Source organism: Schistocerca cancellata, chromosome 4, assembly GCF_023864275.1.
Source record: "Schistocerca cancellata isolate TAMUIC-IGC-003103 chromosome 4, iqSchCanc2.1, whole genome shotgun sequence".
Taxonomy (NCBI): Eukaryota; Metazoa; Arthropoda; class Insecta; order Orthoptera; family Acrididae; genus Schistocerca; species Schistocerca cancellata.
The window spans coordinates 820414898-820437549 of record NC_064629.1 but is presented as its reverse complement, the minus strand read 5'-3'; the positions used below and the strand labels follow the sequence as shown (position 1 = coordinate 820437549).

General features: G+C 39.1%; 1 protein-coding gene across 3 annotated transcripts in view; it reads left to right on the top strand.

Moving 5' to 3' along the window:
• The window catches only part of LOC126184842 (PRKC apoptosis WT1 regulator protein-like), a 57500-nt gene extending 36339 nt beyond the window's left edge, over window positions 1-21161 (top strand). For 2 of the 3 annotated variants that reach the window (XM_049927451.1, XM_049927450.1), the window contains exons 5-8: window positions 5359-5466; window positions 9903-9946; window positions 19200-19359; window positions 19628-21161. In XM_049927451.1, the coding sequence (XP_049783408.1) occupies window positions 5359-5466; window positions 9903-9946; window positions 19200-19359; window positions 19628-19816 (501 nt within the window). In that variant the 3' untranslated portion in view covers window positions 19817-21161. The remainder of the gene's footprint in view (window positions 1-5358; window positions 5467-9902; window positions 9947-19199; window positions 19360-19627) is intronic. The other variant, XM_049927452.1, reaches the window with a different exon arrangement.
• The last annotated feature ends 1491 nt before the right edge of the window (window positions 21162-22652 follow it).

The following is a 22652-nucleotide window of genomic DNA, read 5'->3' as shown; positions in this document are numbered from 1 at the left end:
AAGTCTCGATGAAGATCAGACATCTTTTTGGGTACCAGACTCCAACAGGTGTCCCTGGCGTTAACATAACTGGCGTGCCCTCTGACTCAAATGCGATTGCCGAGAATTATCTTCCAGCCTCTGCATCAGAGAACTACACCCCAGCCTTTCGCACCCTCAAACGGCGTTCACTACATGCCACAGTGAACCATATAATGCCCCATTTAGAGTGGGAGCTCCTCAGCACCCTTGCACATTGCCCTGACACAGCTCCTGGGCCGTATCGGGTCCACAGTCACATGATTAAACATCTCTCGTCTGACTACAAGCAATATTTCCTCATCATCTTCAACCAGATCCAGTGCGATGGTGTCTTCCCATTGCAATGGCGGAATAGCACCATCATTCTGGTGCTAAAACCTCGTAAAAATCCACTTGATGTGGATAGCTGTTGGCCCATCAGCCTCACCGCCGTTCTCTGTAAGCTGCTGGAATGTATGGTGTGTTGGCGATTGGGTTGGGTCTGGAGTCACGTGGCCTACTGGCTCCATGTCAGGGCAGTTTCTGCCAGGTTCACTCTACAACTCATAATCTTGTCCCTCGAGTCTGCCATCAGAGCAGCCTTTTTGAGACTTCAACACCTTGTAGTCATCTTTTTTGACTTATGTAAAGCATATGACACGACCTGGCAACATCATATTCTTGCCACATTGTAAGAGTGCGGTCTCTGGGGCCCGCTCCCTATTTTTATCCAAAACTTCCTGTCGCTATGTACTTTCCAGCCCAAGTCGGTGCCTTCCATAGTTCCCCTCATATTTAGGAGAGTGGCGTTCCGCCGGGTTCCGTATTGAGTGTATCTCTGTGTTTAGTGGCCATTAACGGCCTAGCAGCAGCTGTAGGGCCGTCAGTCTCCCCTCCTCTGTATGCAGATGGCTTCTGCATTTTATATTACTCCTCCAGTACTGGTGTTGCTGAGCGGCACCTACAGGGAGCCATTCACAAGGCGCAGTCACGGGCTCTAGCCCCGCTTCCAGTTTTCAGACACGAAATCATGTGTCGTGCACTTCTGTCAGCCTCATACCATTCATCCAGAACCTGAACTTTATCTTAATAATGAACCACTCACTGTAGTGGAGACATATCTATTCTTAGGACTGGTTTTCGATGCCTGATTTTTGTTTGGTCCCTTCCCCCCCCCCCCCCCCCCCCCACTCCCTTCCCTTTAAACCAACCAACCAGTGCGAGCTTTCAGAAGTGTCACTCTGAGTCTCTTGTGGTTCAACTTGAATTTCTGGTTGAAGTAGTATCCAGGTTGTACAGCATGAAGCTGTTGACTACTGCTACCTTTAACAACCAGAAAAACATCTTACGCCACCACTTTTTTTATTTCGTGATGAAGCTGTAGGTTGCACAATACTAGATAGATATATTCCCTCCACCCAGGTTTTTATTATAGTCACAAATGACTTTCTTTTTAGGAATTGCTCCAAACAATAGTGGTGTGTGTTCGAGGAATGCATTTCCTCACAGTTACATTGCTTGCTGACAGTTACTGAACACCTCAGCACAAGAGATACAGCAGTGGGAGCCCTGATGCCATGGTTACAGTGAATGGAAGTTCATGTTGGATGATGCCTGACACGAGTCTATTGCGGTATTTACACAGTTGAGACTGCCCTGCCTGTCAAGCTCTAAGGGCTAATATTCCGGTCCACTGATCTGTTGCAGACTGCAAGACCATTAAAATTTGGGTTCAAAATTTAAAGACAACTGGCTCCATGATGATGAAACCACCTGGCCCAGTCAGCACAGCCATTATATCCATAAACATGGAGAGGGTTAGGGCACCTGTGATACAGAGCTCTAATGGTTGGTTCACTCATATGCTGTGAGTTTAGGTTCTAAAAAATTAAGTGTGAATGATTCTGCACAAAGGTGGTTCAATGAGATGGTGCAGCTGCGTGTGCGCGCGCGCGCGCGCACACACACACACACACACACACACACACACACACACACACACACACACACACACACACACACCTCATAAATCAGTGACTATCTTGTGGGATCATTTTCCCTGCTAACTTACCTCCAGATATGGCAGTATTCTGTGGCCTCCTCACTCCCCTGATCTTATCTTACACAACTTCTTTTTGTGAGGATATTTAAAGTTCCAAGTGTATGTTGGCAAATAAAATGGCCTTGAACATCTGAAGAAGACACGTTAGGGGATATCATTTATATTTCACATAACATAAAGCATCTATTAAAATTCATAATTAAATTAAAACGTTGATCTTGAATATTCGTGTGTGCAGTTCTTGCCTGAGGTAGTCTGAAGTTCATTTCCTGCTTTTGTACATTGGGTTTCAGTCCACCTGCACATTTATGATGACTCAGCAAGTGCAGAGAGCTACTGAAGTTGTCTATTGCCAACTGGCACCATAGGAAAGTTGGACAGCTGCTGTTGACTTAGCCATCTGAGTACTTCACTAGAATTCTTAAAATTCACTGATACGTCAGACTGGAGATTGAGCATTTTATCTGGTTTCTCCAGATAATGTCCATATATTTAAAGTTCCTCTAAGAGATTCAAAAAATGAACTTTAGGCACCATGTGTAAAATTTCAGGATGTATGTGTATTCGTCCTGCCAAGTGCTTAGTTTCATTTATATCATCTCCAAATGCCGTTATCATTTCATAGTGACATATGTTCTTTAAATATGGTATCAAAAGTTCTACCAGTTTGGCCTATATACCGTTTTTGACAACTGTGTTTAATATTACACACATCTGAGGTACTGATTTTACAACTTAATTTGTCATGTGTCAGCTTTCATGTGAGTGTTTCATGTGTGTGGAAGTGTATTCTTAAACTGGTTTTCCACAACTGTTTTGCTATTTTATCTGACAATCTTCTTCTTTTCTTTAATTTGCATGTAAATATATTTCTGCATTTGATCTACATCATACTCTACAAGCTACCTAATGGTGTGTGGTGAAAGGTAGTTCTGGTATCAATAACTGATTACCCATCCCTACCCTGTTCCACTTGCGAATGGTGCCTGAGAAGAATGATTATTGGTAAGGCTCTTTATTGATCATAACTTCTCAAATTTTCTCATTGTGGTCATTACACAAGACGTTTCTCTCTCTCTCTCTCTCTCTCTCTCTCTCTCTCTCTCTCTCTCTCTCTCTCCCACTCATCAGTCCTATGTGGTACAGAACCATATTGATAAACAATACTTAAGAATTGGTCAGCAAGTGCCTTATAAGCCACTTTCTTCATGGATGAGTAAAATTTCCATATGATTTTTCCTATGAAGTTCTCAGACATCTTCATTTTCTACTATTTGTTTTGTGTGGTCATTTCACTAGAGGTTGCTATGGGTGGTTACCCCTAGATATTTTATGGCAGATACTGTATCCAGCAATTTCTCGTCACTGGTGTAGTTGTATAGTAGCAGATTTCTTTTCCTATGTATGTGTGATATGTTACATTTATTTACATTGAGGGTCATCTGCCAAAGCCTGCACTATTCATCAATTCTTTGCAGGTCATTCTTCAATTCAATATACTGTCTTCCAGCATTGCTACTTTGTTCTAGACAACTGCATAATATGTGAACAGTCTTAAAGAGCATCCAGTCATCAGACTAGATCATTTATATTCATTGTAAACAGTAATGGTCGTATCACACTTCCTTGGGGTACCCTGAACATGTTCCATTAATAGCAACATTTTGTGTTCTATCTACAAGGCAGTCTTGAATGCAGTTGCAAATCTGGTCTGAAACTTGATAAGCTCATACTTTTTGTTCTAAATGGCAGTATGGGATGGTGTCAAATGCTTTCCTGAAGTCAAGGAACATAGCACAAACCTGAGTGCTGTAACTCCTGGAGTTACAGATAGACGAATTTAAGATGATCTCTGTTTGCAAAATCCATGTTTATTCTTTATACAGGAGATTTTTGTTCTCCAAAAATGTCATAATTCTTGTTAATAAAACATGATGCATAATTGTAAAACAGATTTGTGTCAATGATAAAGGTGTGTAATTAGGTGCACTGTCCTAAGTCCCTTCTTGAAAATGGGAGTGATCTGCACTTTCTTCCAGTCAGTAGGTAGTCCTCATTGCTCCACTGATCTGTGATAAACTGTTCCTAGTAGAGGAGCAAGTTCTTTCACATGATACCTGTACGATCTTGTAGGTATCTTATCTGGTCCTGATGCCTTTATGCTTCTAAGCATTCAAGTTGCTTTTCTGTTCTGTGATTGGTTATCTTGATATCTACCATTTCAATGTTCATATAGTAATTGAAATGAAGGACAGTGTGAAGATCTGTGATGAAAACAGTTTCAGAAGACTGACTTCAATATTTCAGTCTTCTCTCTGTTATCTATTGTTTTGGTGCCAGTATGGTCTGAGTGAGTGAGTAGATGATTTTGAACCACTTACTTATCTTACATAAGACCGAAAGCTCATAGAGCTGACAAAATTTTACTTTCAAAGTCATTGAATGCTTCTCTCGTTGCTCTCAGTGTGCTTCTTTTTGCTTTGTTGAGCTTTTATTTAACAGCTAGGTTTTGACGTCTCTTGAATCTGAGATAAAGCTTGTTCTATTTGCAGAACAGTTTCTAACATAGCAATTAAACCACAGTGGGTCTTTGCCATCCCTTTAGGCTTTGCTTGGAACATACTTCTCCAAGACAAATTGAACAATGCTTTTGGATTTCTTTTTTGTGTTCCACATCTTCATCCTCATAACTGAATTTAATGTATGTAATTTAAATTTTACCAGCATTCTAAAGTGATTCTATTTAGTGAAGTTTTCCTTACATATTGTACAGGTCATGCACTGCATAACATCATAGTCCTTTGACAGTAATTTTAGTGTGTTATATTTCTTCCTCTGGCTGTAATGTAATTCTGAAATTGCGCACACAGGTGATTGCAGATGCATTGGGTGCCATTGCAAGAAATAATTCCATGCTACTTCCATCTGTTGGCCCAGTTTGCTTGTAATACATATACATCATCTAGTTCACGATATTTGAATCACAAAGCAACGTGATACTTTTACATGCATAGACGATGGCCAGAAGTTAGGATCATGTTAAGTGATAGAAAAAATACTGTGGCCAAATAAGAATGATCATGAACCCTTGCTATATTGTCCAAAAGTCAACCAGTTCTAGGACATACGAGATGGATTTTTTTTTTTCCTTGTGGCAAATTTCTAAATATTGAGGAATTGTGAAATATTGGTGTGGCATAAGTGTACTTCCGAAAAACGTGCAATAAGAAAGAGAACCTAATTATCTGCATGTGTTTTTCAGTATGCTGACAGATAACAATGTTGTTTTGTTCCAGTCTACAGGTGGGAGCACTGGTGAGGATGAAGACGAAATTCAGTCAGTTACAGCGGAGACACGCAGGAATACACAACATAATGAACATGTTGATCGTGAACCTGCAGAGGTAAGATATCTTGGTAAATAGAATAAGTTCAATTTTGAACATGAATTACTGAATTACTGTGCACTTGTAGAACTTTTTGTTGGTTACATGGTTTAAATCATCCTCTTTTCTTGATTATGATGCTAAGCAGGTAGTATATGAGAAGCCTTCTGTTGTATTTTATCTGTCGCTGGCTTTGCACTTGAGAGATCATTTGAGCAATGCAAATTATTGGAAGGAAATTTCTTCTTTTATTTGTTGGATGTTGTGTTTAATATAGAAAATGTTAGAAGTATGTATTGTTATCATCAAAATAATTGAAACATGGGTGTTTCCAAACATAGCACCTTTGTAAGATGTTAGGCGTAGAGAAAACAGCATGCCACTTTGACTCTTGAGTGCCAACAGATCGTTGGGGACAGTCATGTGGACGAAGTTTTTCAAAATCGTGTAATATATTCTGTGTATGGTGAGCAGTCATGTCAAAGGCAGTGATGGCTTATACTGAACTTTGAAAGGCCACACTAAAGAAGTATAGCAGTGGGGATGAACCACAGTTGTCAAAAAAAAAAATTGTGGAGATACACTGGCAAAAGTGATGTTAAAACTCTACATCTCTGTAATGACAATACAATGAGCTTCTGTGACTGGACTTGTGATCACTAGAAAGAATGTTGTATAATGACATAAATTATTCCCAGACAATGCAAAACGCACCAATGTGAGTTGATTAGTGTGATTATCTGAATCCTTCTTTACTTGATCTACAGCAGCATATGCATTTATGTATGACTGGTACCAGGTCAAGCTTATGTATTAAATTGCATGTTTCTTACTATTAAACATAGAGGTAGCTCTTTTGTTAATTTGGTTAAGTAATTTTATCACTATATGTCTTTAAAGTCATTAAGATTAAATGATGTATCACAGTAAAGAAAATCTAGAAATTGCATTAGACGAAGTTCTTCCTACAATATAGGAATACCAACTTTTGGCAGTGTGTGAAGTCACACTTCTATCTCAATCTAGATACAGTATAGTCAACACGATTTGGCTCAAAATATTGAACAGCATCTGTGGTCATAGCAGATAATATGGCACCTATTTCTTGCTCCCTGTTGTGTACGAATTTGTATGCAGCGGTAAGGAGAGGTGGGCTACAGTGTGGGGCAAATGTTGGTGTACAAAAGCTGGACAGAAGCAGAAATAATTTGTCAATAAGTCAACACAGTAAACAGAATGTATATTTAACTTGTATTTCTACAAGCATACGAAGACATTATTACAAATAATGTAGCAAGAAATAGATGCCAGTTCATTCAATAGCACTAAGAATGAAGCTCCCGTATGAAGGCATGAACAGCGCTGTTGGAGCTGCGACAAGGCAGCATCTGCATAGCGTCACACAGTAGAGGCTCAAAGTGCGAGTGGACTGTGTGGCTGCCACCGGCTGTCCTACATCCTGGTGGCAGAAGGAGCTCGTAGTCCAGAGCCGCTGGAGGTGTGGCTCAGCGGACGCGCCCCGTAGGTCCACCAAATCCCACATTACTGCTATTGGTGTCTGACAGAAACTGGCACTTATGTTGTGATGCCCCTGTGGGAGTGGTACTGATATGTAATAACACACTCCCATCCTACCTGATAATGTAATTGCAGTTCTGTACAGAAAAGTCCTGTGTTGATACGTCACCAATCTCAAGAATCAATTCCCTCTTAATTCACATCTCAGACATGGTCCAGCATTGTGCAGTATGCTACATTCAGATGTTCAGATCTTAATGTCACAGTCAGATCATTACATGTTAGTCTTGATGGTGTAATGAGATTCAGGCTGCAAGTTTTTAAGACATGGGTAAGATCAGATATGTGTAAAGCACAGAAGCTTTTTCAAATTTTAGTGCTGCCTCACCGTTGGCAGTTGGTATGATAGAGAATCAGTCTCCATGTGGGGTATGGATGTTTTTGTTTATGATTAATGACATCCACAGATCAATGAGTCAGTATATTAAGATTAGTTTCATTGATAGACTTTATATTCAGAACTATGACTGACTTAGTTCAGTGCTAGCTGAATAATACACTGTGATCAAAAATATCCAGACACCTGGCTGAAAATAACTTTCGTGGCACCCTCCATTGGTAATGTTGGAATTCAATATGGTGTTGGCCCACCCTTAGCCTTGATGATAGTTTTCGCTTTCGCAGGCATACTTTCAATCAGGTGCTGGGTGGTTTCTTGGGCAATGGCAGTCAATTCTTCATGGAGTTCTGAATTGAGGAGGGGTATCAGTGTCAATCAGTGAGGCCTGGCATGAAGTTGGCATTCCAAAACATTCCAAAGGTGTTCGTAGGATTCAGGTCAGGACTCTGTGCAGGCCAGTGCGTTACTGGGATGTCATAGTCGTGCAACTGCTCCACCACAGGCTGTGTATTATGAACAGGTGCTCGATCGTGTTGAAAGGTACAATTGCCATCCCCAAATTGCTGTTCAACAGTGAGAAGCAAGAAGGTGCTTAAAACATCAATGTAGGCCTGTGCTGTGATAGTGCCACGCAAAACAACAAAGGGTCCAAGACCCCTCCATGAAAAACATGACGACACCATAACACCAGCGCCTTCGAACTTTACTGTTGGTACTACTCAAGCTGGCAGATGATGTTCACCGGGCATTCGCCGTACCCACACCGCGCCCTCGGATTGCCACATTGTGCACCATGATTCATCACTACACACAATGTTTTTCCACTGTTCAATCATCCAATGTTTACGCTCGTTACACCAAGCGAGGCATCGTTTGGTATTTACTGGCGCGATGTGTGGCTAAGAGTAGTCGCTCGACCATGAAATCAAAAGTTTTCTCACCTCCTGCCTAACTGTCATAGCACTAGCAGTGGATCGTGATGCAGCATAGAATTCCTGTTTGATGGTCTGGATAGATGTCTGCCTATTACTCATTACAACCGTCTTAAACTGTCAGCAGTGTCGTGTCAGTCAACAGACGAAGTCGGCCTATAAGCTTTTGTGCTGTATGTGTCCCTTCACGTTTCAAATTCACTATCACATCGTAAACAGTGCATTTAGGAGTGTGGAAATCTCACATACAGATGTATGACACAAGTGACACCCAATCACCTGATGACGTTAAGAAGTCTGTGAGATTCGTGGAGCACCACATTCTGCTCTCTTTCACGATGTCTAATGACTACTGAGGTTGCTGATATGGAGTACCTGGCAGTAGGTGGGTACTTTTGATATCATGGTGTGTACAGAGAGAGAGAGAGAGAGAGAGAGAGAGAGAGAGAGAGAGAGAGAGAGAGAGAGAGAGAGAGGGGGGGGGGTAGGTTCATCAAATAATTCAATAAGTGAGGAGACACAGGAAATGTGTAAATATCATGCCATGGGCTGCCACATGTGCTTAGCTTTCCAAGTTGATGGTTTATAAGAAATATGCCCTTCAGTGTTCAAGAAATGGACAGCTGAATTTGAAATGGCCATACATCATCTTGAAGATGATCCATATGAATAACCTACCGAAGCTGCTATAATGAAAAGTTGAGAAATTAAGCAACTTGGTATTTGAAAATCTAAGATTAGAGGTCTATGAAATAGCATACATAATAGGTATATCAGATGGAAAAGTGTGGTACAGGCCACATGAAAACTTAGCCCTGAGTAAGCTTTGTGCAAGACAGGTGCTTCATTTGCTAAATGCTACATAAAGAAAATATGAAAAAAGATATTTGGCCCATTTTAAAAAGAACTGGACAGTTTATGCATAAATTTATTACTGCTGGCAAGCCACGGATTCACTTTCTCATGTAAGAAATGCATGAATAAGATGAAACTTACTGGCAGAGTAAAACAGTGGGCTATTGAATGTTACAAATAAAAGACCAAGGTGCAGATTCAAATTTGTCGAGTACACGGTATTCATCTTCTCCTTTGGGGAATTTAACAACAGTGATCACACTGCTGCAAAGTAAAATGTTTAGTCAAGAATAGAAAATGTGCATAATTTTTGAACACTGTAAATATTTCCTCACAAAGATCCATGTTTATGCTGTTTTACTGGATAGTCTGAGAGCATCTTGTAAATTTGGTGACAAAAAAGCAAGTTGAAAAATATGATGACACCATTACAATGAAAAGGATGAAGAGAGAGAATGTGGAGAACTTCCTGGCTGGTAATGTCAAGGTTCCTCTGATAAATTTAAATTTTTACTTCAGTATACATCTTGTCCAAGTTTATAGATGTGATTCAGTTATCCTGTGCCCTATAGCTTTGTAACATGGGGTAGACTACTCCTTGACCTATATGTTCTACAAGTAATATTAATCGTGCGTAGTGCATATTATCAGTATTAAATCAAACAGATTTACCAGTTTAAAAATATTGTGTGCCATTATTGATCAAGGTTAAATAGGCATTTGATTAAATGACTACTCTGTTATTCTAGGATCGTGTCACTCACAAACCATTCCAACAGAGGAGGAATAAAAGGTAAGGAGTATGTTCCCTATTCATAGTACTAACAATTACACCGCATTGCCAAGTATATCACTACCTAATTGGAATTTTTATGAAGCCTTGTTTTCCCATTGTTGCTTGTAAAATACTTCTCTTGGATAATAAATGTGTTACACTAAAATACTTTTAATAAAGCTAAGATAAAAATGTTTTCAGTTTTTTCAGCCAGTACTTTGTTCAGACATAAATCCCTCTTATGCAAAATGCTGACATTTTGATACTGGCTCTGAATGCTTCCTCAACTGTCTGTCTCGTACAAATCAAATTTCCATTTATATCTATGGGAAAATCCTTCACTGTTAGTGTGCTTGCTTAAAAAGGAGTAGTCAAATTTTAAGTGGCTAAAATGGCTTTCTACTCAACTATGTTTTGCCCTTTCTGCCTCTGGGTTGAGGGAAGTGGCATAAGTAGTCAGCTAACAAAACAAGTTACATTGAGTGAGCAGGATGGCATGGTACAGATTTCCTCATCTTAATTTAGTCAGCATGGCCATCATTCCAAAATTTTAATATCCCTTGAATTGGGATAGCAGAATTTAGCAAGGTAGGTCATTATCACCTCATGTCATGGTGCTATCTGCTTTAGGTGGATTGAGGGGATGTTGAGATTTTTTAAATTTGTTCTGGCCCTTCCAACCAATGTCCAGCCTCTCACAGTTTGCATCAACGTTAATTCTTGGGTATCATTGGTGATCACGTACTCATCCTCTACAAAGTGAGGTTTATCTATACTCTGTTCCAAAAGTTGGTCATTCGTAATGGGATGCTGAATATTAAGGATAAAAGTAAGAATTGCTTTGTGTGGTATGTTTGCTGGAGGCCCTCATACGAGAGGTGGAGGCGGAGCTCCCTCTCGCTGTCAAAGGGGCAAGGCACAGTCATCTGCAGGATGTGACTCGTTGGCAACAGTGACACCTGTCGCTCAGGTTCTGAGGGTATCCACAGCTTATAGGGGCAGCTGGCAGAAGTGGTGATGGCTGCTAGCCTCGCATGCAGTTATTGTATTGGAATTTATCAGGGTGTTTTGGTTTGGAGCCGAACGGAGTACCTCAACCAGAAGCTGTATCAGTTCTGTGATGGTCTTGTCTTCAGATTTCTATACCTGTGTCATGGAGGGAAGAATTGTAGGATTCCACTTGATAGATTAGGGGTGCAGTACACATAGGAAAGAGCTACTCAGGTAGCAGAGTACTTTGGGAGTTTTTTAAGCTAGGCAATAGTTTGAGGTCATTGATGAATGCTTATCAGTTCGTATGCAAAAAGAGAAATCAGTCACATGCAATGTAATGGCACTTAAACTGTCAAAATTTTGACAGTAAGTTGCTGAAGCATGCATAACAACGTTCCTGAATTTACTGCGCTCCAAGAAAGTTCTCACGCTCAAATTATTCTTGAAATTGAGGACTCGGCGAAACCCGAAGTAGAAAGATCCAAAATATTTGAGATGTGGAACATGTATTGGAAAGGCAGGTTAGGCACCATAGGAGGGGATTGTTCATTAGTCGACAAAAATATTGTCTGTGTTGAGGTTGGAAAAAGTGTCTGTGAAGTTATCTGTATGTGAGTAACGAGCCTAGGTGAATTAAAGTTAACAAGTTAATCATCAGATATTTTTACTGGCCACCTGATTCTGCCTTAACAGTTGTAGAATCATTGCAAGAAAGTCTATGCTAAGTAGCGTGGAAATACCACAAACATGCAGTATCAGTTGGAAGTGACTTTAATGTATTGAACATAGACTGGGATATCTGTGGATTCATTGCAAGTGGTGTGGTTAGCCAGTCTAGTGAAGTAGTTCTGAACAATTTTCTGAAAACTGTCTTCAGATAAGCAGTTGTTAGCATTCTACTCGATGAATGGTTATCATTTAGCTCCAATATGATGTAGAGGAATTACGGGCAAAGCTTAAACATGATTTTGAATTGTGAGCTGGAGATGTATGTGCCAAGTAAGTGGATTAAGTACAGAAAAGATCCACCGTGGTATTAATAACAAAATACGTAAAATGATGATAAAGTAGAGAGCGTTGCACTCTCATATCAAAAAAGAATAGCAAATGTAGACAGAGAAAAGTTAGTAGAAATTCACGTGTCTAAAAAGATTGACAAGTGAGGCATACAACTTCCGCAGGTTACCTTCGAGGGATCTTGCCGATACCCGAGAAAATTTAGGTCAAACATAAAAAAAACTAAGCGAGTCGAAAGCTTCCATCCAGCCACTCCTAACCAGTCTGGTGTGGCAATGGAAGACAGCAAAAGGCAAGCTGATATTTCAAATTTAATCTTTAAACATATCATTCACACAGGAGGATTGTGCAGGCATACTATCACACAGCGAGTTGGTGCAGTGGTTAGCACACTGGACTTGCAACCAGGAGGATGACTGTTCAAACACACATCTGGCCATCCTGCTTTAGGTCTTCCGCGATTCCCTAAATCGCTTCAGGCAAATGCCGGAATGGTTCCTTTGAAAGGGCACCTCTGACTTCCTTCCCCAGCCTTCCATAACCCAATGGGATTGATGACCTCGCTGTTTGGTCCCCTCCTCCAAATCGACCAACCAACCAACCAGGCATACCGTCATTTGACTGTCACGCAGACTGCGTTTGGAGGACATAGAAATAGATATCCTTGGCCTTGAGGAGCAACAGAAAGAGTGAATAAACAAATAAGTCACAAGGTGTGGATGGAGACCTAACTTGGTTTTACAGATAGTACTGTACGGTACTGACCCTTTACTTAGCTTGTATTTATCGTGAATCTCTTGCCCCATCACAAATTCCCAAGTGGTTGGAAAAAGTGCAGGTGACTCCTGTATGTGAGAATGGTAGAAGAGAGGACCCACAGAATTAAGGACCAATATCCTTAACATTGGTATTCTGTTGAATTCTTGAACATATTCAAAGTTTAATATAATAAATTTTCATGAGATGTAAAAGATTCTGTCCACAAATATGCACGGATTTAAAAAGAATTGCTCTTGCGAAACTCAGCTTGCCCTTTCCTTGCACAATAACCTGCGAACCATGTATGAGGGGCAACAGGCTAGATTCCATATTCCTAGCTTTCTGGGAAGCATTTGACATGGTGCCCCTCTGCAGACTGTTCATGAAGGCTCAAGAATATGGAATAGATACTCAGATGTGCGAGTGGCTCAGACTTCTTAAGAAATAGCAACTAGTACATTTTCCTAACCAGTAAGTGTTCGTCAGAGACTAGGATATTGTCAGGAATACTTTCTTTCTGTGCATGAACAATCTGATGGGCAGGTTGAGCAACAATCTGCAAATGTTTGCTAGTGACACTTGAGTATATGAGAAAGTATGGTTGTTGAGTGACTAAAATGATATAGGTTGAGTTGGATCGAATTTTTAAGTTTTTTGGGAGAATTTTGGAATCTTAAGGTCCTTCACAAAGGAGACCCCATATTGAACACTTGAATGACCCATTCTTTAGTACTGCTCAAGTATTTGGTATACCCACCAGGATGGATTAAAGGAAGATATTGAAGCAAATTCAGAGGTGTACCACTGGATTTGTTACTGGTAAGTTTAGTCAACAGATATGTTTTGTGAACTGAAATGTAAGTTCCTGGAGGGAAGATTATCTTCTTTTTGCCAAACATTACTGAGAAAATTTAGAGGACAGGCATTTGCAACTGACTTCAGAATAAGTCTATTGCCACCAGCGTACATTTTACGTACGGGCCATGAAGACAAGATATGAGAAATTACGGCTTCTTTCGAGGTGTATAGACAGTCTTTTTTGCAATACTCCATATGCGAGTGGAATAGGAAAGGAGATTATTTGTAGTGGTACATGGTACCTTTCAGCATACACCATACAATTGCTTGCTTAGTATGTATGTAGATGTAGGTAAAAGTCCATTTTTGAAACTTTAAAGTTACAGTAAATTTAGTGTAAAAGTTATAGTCCAGTTCTTACGAAGTTTTAAATATCCTGAGCCGGCTGGTGTGGCCAAGCGGTTCTAGGCTCTTCAGTTTGGAACCGCACGACCACTACGGTTGCAGGTTTGAATCCTGCCTTGGGCATGGATGTGTGTGATATCCTTAGGTTAGTTAGGTTTAAGTAGTTCTAAGTTCTGAGGCTGATGACCTCAGATGTTGAGTCCCATAGTGCTCAGAGCCATTTAAACCATTTTTTAAATGTCCTGTAGATTTGCAATAAGTAAGAACATTTGTGTAAAACCTCTATTAAAAAAAAAATCTGTACAATGTTGGATAATTACTCACTGAACGGAGTTTGTATTCCACAACTGGCTGTAATGTTGAAAACATCAGTTTACAGGTGCATTTATTCCGTGATAATTTTTTTTTCCTAAAGCTGTAATACTAAAATATACAGGATATATTGAGTTACTGATACAACTCAGCATTTTGCCCGCCTGCTTTTATTACAACTTTTCTGGTTAAATTTGAAACTTCTTTTATTACTCTCTGCTTATGCAAGTGTACTTAAAGTTAAATGTTAGTTGCTTTACAATAAGTAAGAAATAAAGACAGTCTGCTGTTAATTATACTTAACAGTAAAATTAAACTTTTTCAAACATTCATACTTGATTTAGTGCCTGTTTTGATGTGTGTTATAAAGAGTCCTTCTTGACTTACTTACAAACCCCAAATCATTGAGATATGCTTATATTCATAGGAAAAATGCCATATTTCAAATTCTGAGTCATCTAGAATGTTAAGACGTAGGCATACAGGTAGCATAATTGGTAGAAGTGATTTATGTTCATAAAACCTAAGGCATTTAGTATGCACAAATATATCTACAAAATTATAAATCAGGAAGTAGATCAAACAAAATTAAAGGCAAGTAACAAAAGAAAAAAGTGATATGGAAAAATATTCAAAAGGGAGATTTTGTGACCAAAAGAAGAGGGGAAAAAACCACTCACTAAAGGACAGGAAAAATAAAACTGTGGAAGATAGCTTAGAAGAAAAGGGGAATAAGTTACTGATAATACAGATTATGTAAGTCACAAAAGCTGTTGCCCAGACTCCAAAAGAACTGTTTTTGTGAGGAGAAATCCAGAAGTGTATTGTAACAGTCACCCAGCCTCAGTTACACTTGCCGGGATACAAGGCATTGTCAGTTTCTTATTAAGACATAACTTGGTAACAGTGTTGAGTTATGCAAAGTCATAATAATGAGGAATACTCTCGTAGTGTGTTGTCATTCAGGTTTGTTTGTAACAGTTCAAATACATGTAATTAAGTTTTACTTTCCTTTTTTGTTGTTGTTACCACAACACACTATTGTTTGCCAGTTAATCTGAAAATGCAATGAGAAATCAGGAGTCTAGAAATAATACTTTGGCAGGACAATTTAGAAGTAATACTTTATCAACCTTCCATGTCCACATTTAATTTATTTGTAAACCATCTCTCTGATCATTTGTGTAGCATTTTTGTCATTTAACTGTCCAATTTTTACAATCATTTACAACACACAGAAAAGGCAGAAGTACTTTTGGTATGGATTTCTGTACCTTTAAAATTAGTGCAGTTGGTAGACAAAAGTACAGAAATGTTGTCGTTGTTGTTGTTGTCTTCAGTCCTGAGACTGGTTTGATGCAGCACTCCAAGCTACTTCATCCTGTGCAAGCTTCATCATTTCCCAGTGCCTACTGCAACCTACATCCTTCTGAATCTGCTTAGTGTATTCATCTCTTGGTCTCCCTCTACGGTTTTTACCCTCCACGCTGCCCTCCAAGCCTCAGAACATGCCCTACCAACCGGTCCCTTCTTCTTGTCAAGTTGTGCCACAAACTCCTCTTCTCCCCAATTCTGTTCCGTACCACCTCACTAGTTGTGTGATCTACCCATCTAATCTTCAGCATTCTTCTGTAGCACGTTTCGAAAGCTTCTATTCTCTTCTTGCCCAAACTATTTATCGTACATGTTTCACTTCCATACATGGCTACACTCCATACAAATACTTTCAGAAACGACTTCCTGACACTTAAATCTATACTCGATGTTAACAAATTTCTCTTCTTCAGAAACGCTTTCCTTGCCATTGCCAGTCTACATTTTATATCCTCTCTACTTCGACCATCATCAGTTATTTTGCTCCCCAAATAGCCAAACTCCTTTACTACTTTAAGTGTCTCATTTCCTAATCTAATACCCTCAACAACACCCAACTTAATTCAATTACATTCCATTATCCTCGTTTTGCTTTTGTTGATGTTCATCTTATATCCTCCCTTCAAGACACCATCCATTCCGTTCAACTGCTCTTCCAAGTCCTTTGCTGTCTCGTGACAGAATTACAATGTCATCGGCGAACCTCAAAGTTATTATTTCTTCTCCATGGATTTTAATACCTACTCCGAACTTTTCTTTTGTTTCCTTTACTGCTTGCTCAATATACAGATTGAATAACATTGGGGAGACGCTACAACCCTGTCTCACTCCCTTCCTAACCACTGCTTCCCTTTCATGTCCCTTGACTCTTATAACTGCCATCTGGTTTCTGTACAAATCGTAAATAGCCTTTCGCTCCCTGTATTTTACCCCAGCCACCTAAAGAATTTGAAAGAGAGTATTCTAGTAAACATTGTCAAAAGCTTTCTCTAAGTCTACAAATGCTAGAAACTAAGGTTTGCCTTCCCTTAATCTATCTTCTAAGATATGTCGTAGGGTCAATATTGCCTCACGTGTTCCGATATTTCTACGAAATTCAAAATGATCTTCCCCGAGGTCGGCTTCTACCAGTTTTTCCATTCGTCTGTAAAGAATTCACATTAGTATTTTGCAGCAGTGACTTATTAAGCAGATAGTTTGGTAATTTTCACATCTGTCAACACCTGCTTTCTTTGGGATTAGAATTATTATATTCTTCTTGAAGTCTGAGTATTTCGCCTGTCTCGTACATTTTGCTCACCAGATAGTAGAGATTTGTCAGAACTGGCTCTCCCAAGGCTGTCAGTAGTTCTAATGGAATGTTGTCTACTCCCGGGACCTTGTTTCAACTCAGGTCTTTCAGTGCTCTGTCAAACTCTTCACGCAGTATCGTACCTCCTATTTCATCTTCATGTACGTCCTCTTCCATTTCAATAATATTGTCCTCAAGTACATCGCCCTTGTATAGAACCTCTATATACTCCTTCCACCTTTCTACTGTCCCTTATTTGCTTAGAATTGGGTTTCCATCTGAGCTCTTGATATTCATGCAAGTGGTTCTCTTTTCTCCAAAGGTCTCTTTAATTTTCCTGTAGGCAGTATCTATCTCACTACCCCTAGTGAGATAAGACTATACTTCCTTACATTTGTCCTCTAGCCATCCCTGCTGAGCCACTTTGCACTTCCTGTCGATCTCATTGTTGAGACGTTTGTATTCCTTTTTGCCTGCTTCATTTACTGCATTATTATATTTTCTCCTTTCATCAATTAAATTCAATATTTCTTCTGTTACCCAAGAATTTCTACTAGCCCTCATCTTTTTACATACTCAATCCTCTGCTGCCTTCACTACTTCATCCCTCAAAGCTACCAATTCTTCTACTACTGTATTTCTTTCCCCCATTCCTGGCAATTGTTCCCTTATGCTCTCCCTGAAACTCTGTACAACCTATGGTTCTTTCAGTTTATCCAGGTCCCATCTCCTTAAATTCCCACCTTTTTGCAGTTTCTTCAGTTTTAATCTACAGTTCATAACCAATAGATTGTCTTCAGAGTCCGCATCTGCTCCTGGAAATGTCTTACAATTTAAAACCTGGCTCCTAACTCTGTCTTACCATTATATAATCTATCTGATACCTTCTAGTACAGGGGCGGGCAAACGTTGCACGCGGCTCGTGAGCGCACAGCGCTGCACGTGTGCTGCTCGCGTGCAATCCAGAAACATTAAAGCTGCAAAAACACCCACCATGTTTTGCTCTTGGGACATAAACTCATTCAGAAATTGGAAACAGTATGCAACAAGACTCATATGACCAAATGACTTTCTTCCATTGTTCCATCTTCAATGTTTAATGGCTTCAGCAGCACATTTTCATGTGGGCAATTGCGTCACTGGCTAGTGGTTTTGGAATTCCATCCCTGGGTGCTTATGGAGCTCCCTTTATGTTGTTTTGCTACTAACAGTCTTATTTTCATTACACTCCTCTTCAAAGTCTGTCTGTCTGTCAGTCAGTCAGTCAACACACACTTCTGCTTGCATTGTTGCTTAGCAGATGATATTTTTCCACTCTCTCTTCATGCAGTATAAATCTTCAATAGGGTGCCCCTTGAAACACCAAACACTTCAGAAGCACCCACAATATGAGCACCACCAATTTTCCCTCATTCAAATTCACTTGTCTCCCACATAATGCACTCAGAACTACATAGAACAGTGTCCTGATCAGAGCTGACACTTCCAGTGTGCTGAGGACATTCCAGAGGTACTGTTCTTGGCAAAATAAAACAGCTCAGCCTGCAGACATGGCTACCATCTGCACTTATGTTCAAGCATGCATTTCTGATGGTGGTTTTTGTTGAACCCCTGTATATACAGTACTTTCAAGCCCAGATGTGTTTAATGTGACACACATCTGGAAACACACACTCCTATGATTTGACTGTTTCTCACCATTGCTTCTGATCATGAATGGAGATTGTTGTCCCTCCTTGTCCAGTTCAATTTATTTCTTCCAGTTGGTGTATTTCTAGAAATAATGATGGAGCTGTAATGTTCTTGTGAATTATTGATTTAAATTTATACCTACTTTTATACTCGACTTTGTCAGTGCGTTGCAGATATGATATTACCTCTGTAACAGTGAAATGTGACTATACTTTTAGTATAAAGTTTTCTTTTTCCTTTTATAATATTTCAAAAGTTGTAATACTTTTTTGGTTAATTACTTGTGGTTCTTACATACTGTATTAATTGTGATTATACTGTGTGAGGATGTCAGTAATTCATTGCAACTAAGTAATACAGTACTAAGACATAATCCGATATTCAGGAAGAGCCAGCTTCACATATTTTGAGTCATTTGATGGTTTCTTTTCATAGTTTACTCTGCACCATATAAAATGCTTTTTTTTATGAAGCTGGGAATTATTTCTTTCTGTATCCTTGAGCATCTAAATTTGTTAACTGTCTCTAATGAAATTAGTCATGATGCAAGTGAAAAATCAAACATATTTTAAGGAAATGAAGTACATTTTTACCGTATAATTACTAAATGTTTTCTTCAGAAGCTAATAGTTTCCGTTTCAGTCCATCAGATCTTGAAGCAGATGATGAAGATAATCAAGAGTTTGACAGCCTGAACCAATCAGATTCTACAGTTAGCAGTCTTGTGCATGCTTCTGACAGCCATAGTCGGCAGCGTCCTGGTACACCTACAGGAGATAACCCAGAAGAGGTATAGTGTTAAGTTTATATGCCAATATGTTAATTTATGAATCTTACTCGGTATTTTTCAAAATTTGCAGGTTATGCTGTATTTTAGTCACTTTGTTTAAAAATTAACTTTTCTTCTGAAATTAACATACTTTTCTTGTGTACCTTATATTTACAAGATGTGTTGTGCATAATGAAAATGAAATTTATTATTATTTTTTTTTTTTTTTTTTTTTTTTTTTTTTTTTTTTTTTTTTTTTTTTTTTTTTTTTTTTTTACCCTCTCATTAGTTGCTGGAGCGAGCTCAGGAAGAGAATCGAAGACTGCTTTCACTACTGGAGGACCGTGATCGTAAGATTACCACTTTGGAAGCACGCATAGCACAGATACAACGTGAGACTGCACTTGAACGTGATCGGCTGCGTGAGGAGAATGCAGCTCTCATTCGTGCTATGGCCTCATTAGCAACAGCAAAATGAGTTTTCCTGTTGCAGAATTTACTGTTACGCCAGTAGATGAGTATTTTAGGCTTCCTTTTCTTTATTATGCATCTTATTTCTCTCATAGATTGGTTTGTGTTATAGAATATAAGTACACGCATTTGCTTCAAACATCTGCAGATTGAAATATATATAAAAAATAATCATAGCTTATACATTGTGTGAATGTATGAATATTTGACTGAAACAGGAAGCCTGTGGTACTCTGCTTCTGTTATTATTATTATTATTATTATCTGCAGTATCCTTTTCATTTTATTATTATTATTATTATTATTATTATTATTATTATTATTATTGAAACTGGTGTGTATGTAACACTCAATTTCTAATGACATCATTGGCAATATTTTATTATTAGTATTATTTTAGTTGTAATTTATTACATTTGATATTTTATATGTAATTTTGTAATGGTATTTTGGTATTTTGAGAGTCATATGTCGTGATGTGTGTGACAAGTTAAAACTATGTGTTGGACTAGGAATCAGTCCGAATCCCAGCACTTCATGGGCAGTTGGCTGCCAGTTGAGTCATCTGAGTATGCTTCACGGACGGACTGAAAGCTTCAGCTTGTCGTGGGCTTCTTCCAAACTCTATTATGTCTTTTTTTTTGTTGCATAAATGTTGTTTCAGGTTGTCTTCAATTAATGTCAAGACAAAACTGTAATGTGTGATAAGTGAAAAGGCTGTATACTAATTATAAATGGAAATTGTCTTATTACGTAAAATCTGTGATAAAAGTCCCTGTCCAGATTAATGTGTACCCATTGGATGTAACTTTTTTTCCTTTTAAATCAATAGCAATTAACAGCACTATCTATTTGTGCATTACTTCTAGCAAATTATATGAATTTTGTGGCTATTTCCATCAGTATTAAAAGTGCAACTATTATTCTCAATCGTTGTTATGCTGGATATTAGAAACTTTTCTTTTAGTCTTCCAAGTACACAAGATGAGAGCATTGTAATGTAATAATTCTTTAACAGTGATATGTACACATGTTAATTGCATGTCAGTAGTCTCTTCTTATAATTTTCCCTGTCGTAAAGGTAGCTATTTTTTTTTTATATATGTAGATTTACAGATTGAGTGATTCAGCAGAATTGTGTGGATGCTACTTGACGATACTGTAACAACTGTGGTGTACTAATTAAGAGATATTGGAGTTGTTTATATTCGTAACATTATGTTACCCTTGAATTTATTTTCTGAGTTATATATGTTCCGCAACAAAACCAATCAGTTTGTACAGTAAAAATTTGACACCATGTAGCCCCTTTCTGTATTAATGTGTGAAAATAAATTCTGTTCAAAACTGTTTGCAAAGCCTTTTTCTTAATATCAGATTATTTCATTCTTCTTCAGATTCCATGTTGGTACAATGAAAGTAGTGGTAATCTCACTATAATTGTAAGTTGGGATAGACACATTATTGTTGGATATTTTAGAGGCACTTGTTAAGTATGAGGTTTGGAACTTAAATAGTGGCAACTATTTATTCACAACTGATACAAAAGAGTTACATGTTTGCACCTGTTACTGTCACTCAAAGTAGTCACCAGCATTGTGTAGAACCTATTGCCAGTGATGCGGAAGGTATAGTATACTGTTAGCAGAGCCTGTTCTGTTGATGGTGCGTATGGAGTGGTGTACTGCCTGTCGACACTCTGGAACAGTCTGAAGTGATTGCCACGGAGTGGTTCCTTTATCTTTGGAATAAAACCAGTCATGAGGACCTAAGACCGGGCAATGTGGTGGATGGTACAGTACTTCCTAGTCCCATTGACTAAACAGAGCAGCCATAGCTTGCGCTATATCTTCCCGCACATTGTTGTGCAAAATGATGGGTGGGTTGCGCAGAACGTGTTGTCGCTTCTTCTGCAAAGCTGGTTGCAGGTGATGCACCAAAAATGAACAGTAATACTGTGCATTGATGGTCTGCTGTGGAGGAATGCAACCCACCCATCATTTTGCACAACAATGCGCGGACGCATACAGTGCAAGCTGTGGCTGCTCTGTTCCGTCGATGGGACTGGGAAGTACTGTACCATCCACCGTATTCCCCGGACTTAAGCCCTTGTGACTTTGATTTGATTCCGAAGATGAGGAACCACTTCATGGCATTCGCTTCAGAACTGTTCCAGAGATTCAACAGACAGTAGACCGCTCCATTCACACCATCAACAGAACAGACTCTGCTAACGGTATACTACACCTTCCACAATGCTGGCAACAGGTTCTACACAACACTGGTGACTACTTTGAAAGACAGTAACAGGTGCAAACATGTAACTGTTTTGTATCAGTTGTGAATAAATAGTTGCCACTATTTAAGTTCCAACCCTCGTATATAGAAACAGACTTTGGCATAATGATGATGGGCTGTGTCTGGCACTTATTGCTTGTGCTGGGCCTCTGCTGGTGGGGTAAAAAGAACATCCATGTACAAATTGTGATGTCCTCATGGCAGTACAGGATTTACCGAGGCTCAGCCTATTTTGGATCATGTGGCTGAGCGTAACCTGCATTTTCAATTGGATATATGTTCAGGAAGCAAGTAAGGTGCCACATCTAAATGTTTAATGCTAGTACCTAGTAGGTACTTTACAACCGTGTTTGGTCTGAGTCATTAACTATTAGCATAAAATGGAACCTAGATAAGTATGTACCTAGGAAAAAAGTTGGCTTATTGTGGAGAACATTGTGCCTCTTGATAATACCTTTAGAAAACACATGCAATGATACAAATGTACCTAACAGGATGCCATCAGACGAGAACACTGGTGCTGCCAATTCAGTCCAGTTTCCATG